Genomic DNA, 2500 nt, shown 5'->3' with positions numbered 1-2500 from the left:
CGTTTTTCAGGAGTGATTAACCCATTGACTCCCGGAGGTTCCCCATTGATAAGTAAAATCGTCTGGTGTTAGACAGAGTAAAATACTAAGTCTGGCTGGTTTAGGCCGGTTTGGGTGTTAAAGGGTTAACCATTGCTTGAGGCAGATTTGTAAAACGTCATTTCTGGAATGTTAATTGTGTGATGTCCAATCACTATTCAGGTAAGAACTCATTCCCAGGGTTTCTCTTCTTCCCTTCCAGGGAAAGGGAAGAAGAGAGGTGGCCTGTAATGCAGTGCTGATGATGGGGATAAATCAAATTTCATTCCTAGTGTCTTGAGGAGTGCAGCAAATTTAACAGTAGGCACAATAAGGTCTTTGGTCCCAGCACATAAGGCCACAGGAAGTATAGTCATCAAGTTTGCATTGTATTTTGGTGCTGACTCTAGATAGTCAACACTTGGGTTCTGAGTAAACTGGTCACATAGGATAAATGCTATAGATGATAGTTGTGAGTTGTCATGGGGGTTCTGTGAGGAACATCCTTCAGAGGGGATCACCTGCTGGGAACCAATATCCCATAATGTGTCCTAAACAGCAACAAACAATATGATATGGAGAAAACATACCTTGAGCACCAGTGTTAGTAACTTCCAAGGCATTTGAAGTACATGCTGCATTACTTACACAAGATTGATCTACTTGTGTCTGTAGACCATCAGGATAAGTGGGAAAAAATCTAGCACTCCCTGCAACAGGATCTAGAATTTAAGACAGGTCATATCAGTCTTAAGTGCTTTGTCAAAACCTGATTTAGGACTGCACTATTTTATTTTCAATTGAAGAACCCCCTTACTCTTTATTAAATAAAGAATGAAAATTCTGCATTACGAAACAATTCTATTATTATTATTATTTTCTTGAGATTTTGCTTTTTGTAACTGCATGCTGACAGAAGTAATGTTTAGATTTCAAACAAGTGGAAGTCGACATTTCTCCCACAGCTAGTGAGAATAGTGCTGGAAGGTCTGTCCCAGAAATTACATTGAAAAATATGCTTGCATTCCACTTTCAAAAGGCTTTTGCATTACAAAGAAGTGCCAGTAATGCAATCATGTAATAATAATACTAGCCTACTCATGCACGCCTCTCATTTTAGCACATCCAAATTCCTTTGTGCTGATTACCACCTTTCCTCTACTCTTTGAATGCCCACCAGAAAAAAGTATTGGAGGCTATATGTAAACCAGGCTAAAACGAATGGATAAAATGAGTTCAGATGATAAATTTGCTAAAATGAGGTCATGCAGGTGCATTTTAAGGACAACCATATTATGTATTGCAAATGCGCTCACTTCTATATCAATTTGTAAACAAAGGATCTTAATTTTCTGTGCCTTGCAGATTAGACATTTAAAGATGCTTGACCTGCAGGTATGTTGAAGGTGCCTGCATCCTCCTGTGTGGTGTAGTCGTTAACAAATAACTAGTTTGTTAGCTTCTAGAATAACAGTGATGAATAAACTCAGTTTTACCTAAACAAACTTCTGGATCATCACCATCTCCTTTTGGAGCCTGCATGTGCTTTCTGTTTTGCTGACCTGTTAAAACATGGACTCTTGCTTCAAACTGTATTCTCTGTACGCACAATTCTACTAATAATAGGATCAAAATAGGCACGCATTGCGCATGTGTGGTAGTGCAGTAACTTCTTTATTCTATAACTGTCAACTGAGCTGCATTTTGTTTTCCAGGAGATTCAAATTGCCTTTGTGTAATATATAGCCCTAAAGTACATTATTGTTTTTGTGTTGTAAATCATTATAGCGCTATCATAAATGTCTTAGGTAAATAGCCCCCTGAGAAGACATGTGGTTGCTAGTAAAAAATACTTAAGCCAAAACCCCAACAGTAAGAACTATCTACAAATCCATGGTACCGCCACAGGTACTAAAAATAAATGAAAATGGCTGCAGCTTAATTTGCAAATATTTTCCTGGCCAATATTGAGACAAAGATTTCTTTAAACAGCATCATAAAACCAATAGTTGGCAAACAATATATTGACAATGTTTTTTTCCTTGTGGGAAGTCAGCAAACCTGATATAGAAAAGTTCATTGTGGAAGCAAACTCACTGTTCACCTTACAATCAAATATAACTTCAAGAAGGGCATACAAGAGCCCCTGAAAGCCTAGCCTCTTCTCACTACAACTTCTCACTACACTTTTAATTACCGGGTATACTTTATTATTATTATTGTTATTATTATTATTGTTGTTGTTGTTGTTGTTGTTATAGTATCCAAATTTTACACATTGTTTGCTGCTTTTTAATATGTACTATCCTTACATTGTTGACTTGTGATTCTATGATCAGGAAGATCGTCTACTCCCAACAGAGGATGTCTGCAACTGCGAGATGTGGATGATTCACTTCTTGAGCAGCTAGTTGTCTGCTTCCACTTCTGGCTCACGAACAAATAACTGATGGTGATAACAATGTATACCACTACAATTATT

General features: G+C 37.5%; 1 protein-coding gene and 1 long non-coding RNA gene across 3 annotated transcripts in view; one reads left to right on the top strand and one right to left on the bottom strand.

Moving 5' to 3' along the window:
• LOC137993119 (uncharacterized) overlaps positions 1-2500 on the top strand; it is a 13385-nt gene that overhangs the window by 1914 nt on the left and 8971 nt on the right. The gene's annotated exons all lie outside the window — the stretch shown is intronic.
• The window catches only part of LOC137993118 (uncharacterized), an 11102-nt gene that overhangs the window by 1781 nt on the left and 6821 nt on the right, over positions 1-2500 (bottom strand). For both annotated transcript variants that reach the window (XM_068838794.1, XM_068838795.1), the window contains exons 2-4: positions 2331-2500; positions 1515-1580; positions 609-740 (exon numbers count right to left, since the gene is read on the bottom strand). The exon at positions 2331-2500 is cut by the window's right edge and continues 686 nt beyond it. In XM_068838794.1, coding sequence (XP_068694895.1) covers positions 609-740; positions 1515-1580; positions 2331-2500 — 368 coding nt within the window. The remainder of the gene's footprint in view (positions 1-608; positions 741-1514; positions 1581-2330) is intronic.

Source organism: Montipora foliosa, chromosome 2 (genome assembly GCF_036669935.1).
Source record: "Montipora foliosa isolate CH-2021 chromosome 2, ASM3666993v2, whole genome shotgun sequence".
In the NCBI taxonomy this organism is placed as follows: domain Eukaryota; kingdom Metazoa; phylum Cnidaria; class Anthozoa; order Scleractinia; family Acroporidae; genus Montipora; species Montipora foliosa.
This window is presented reverse-complemented; position numbering and strand designations above follow the sequence as displayed.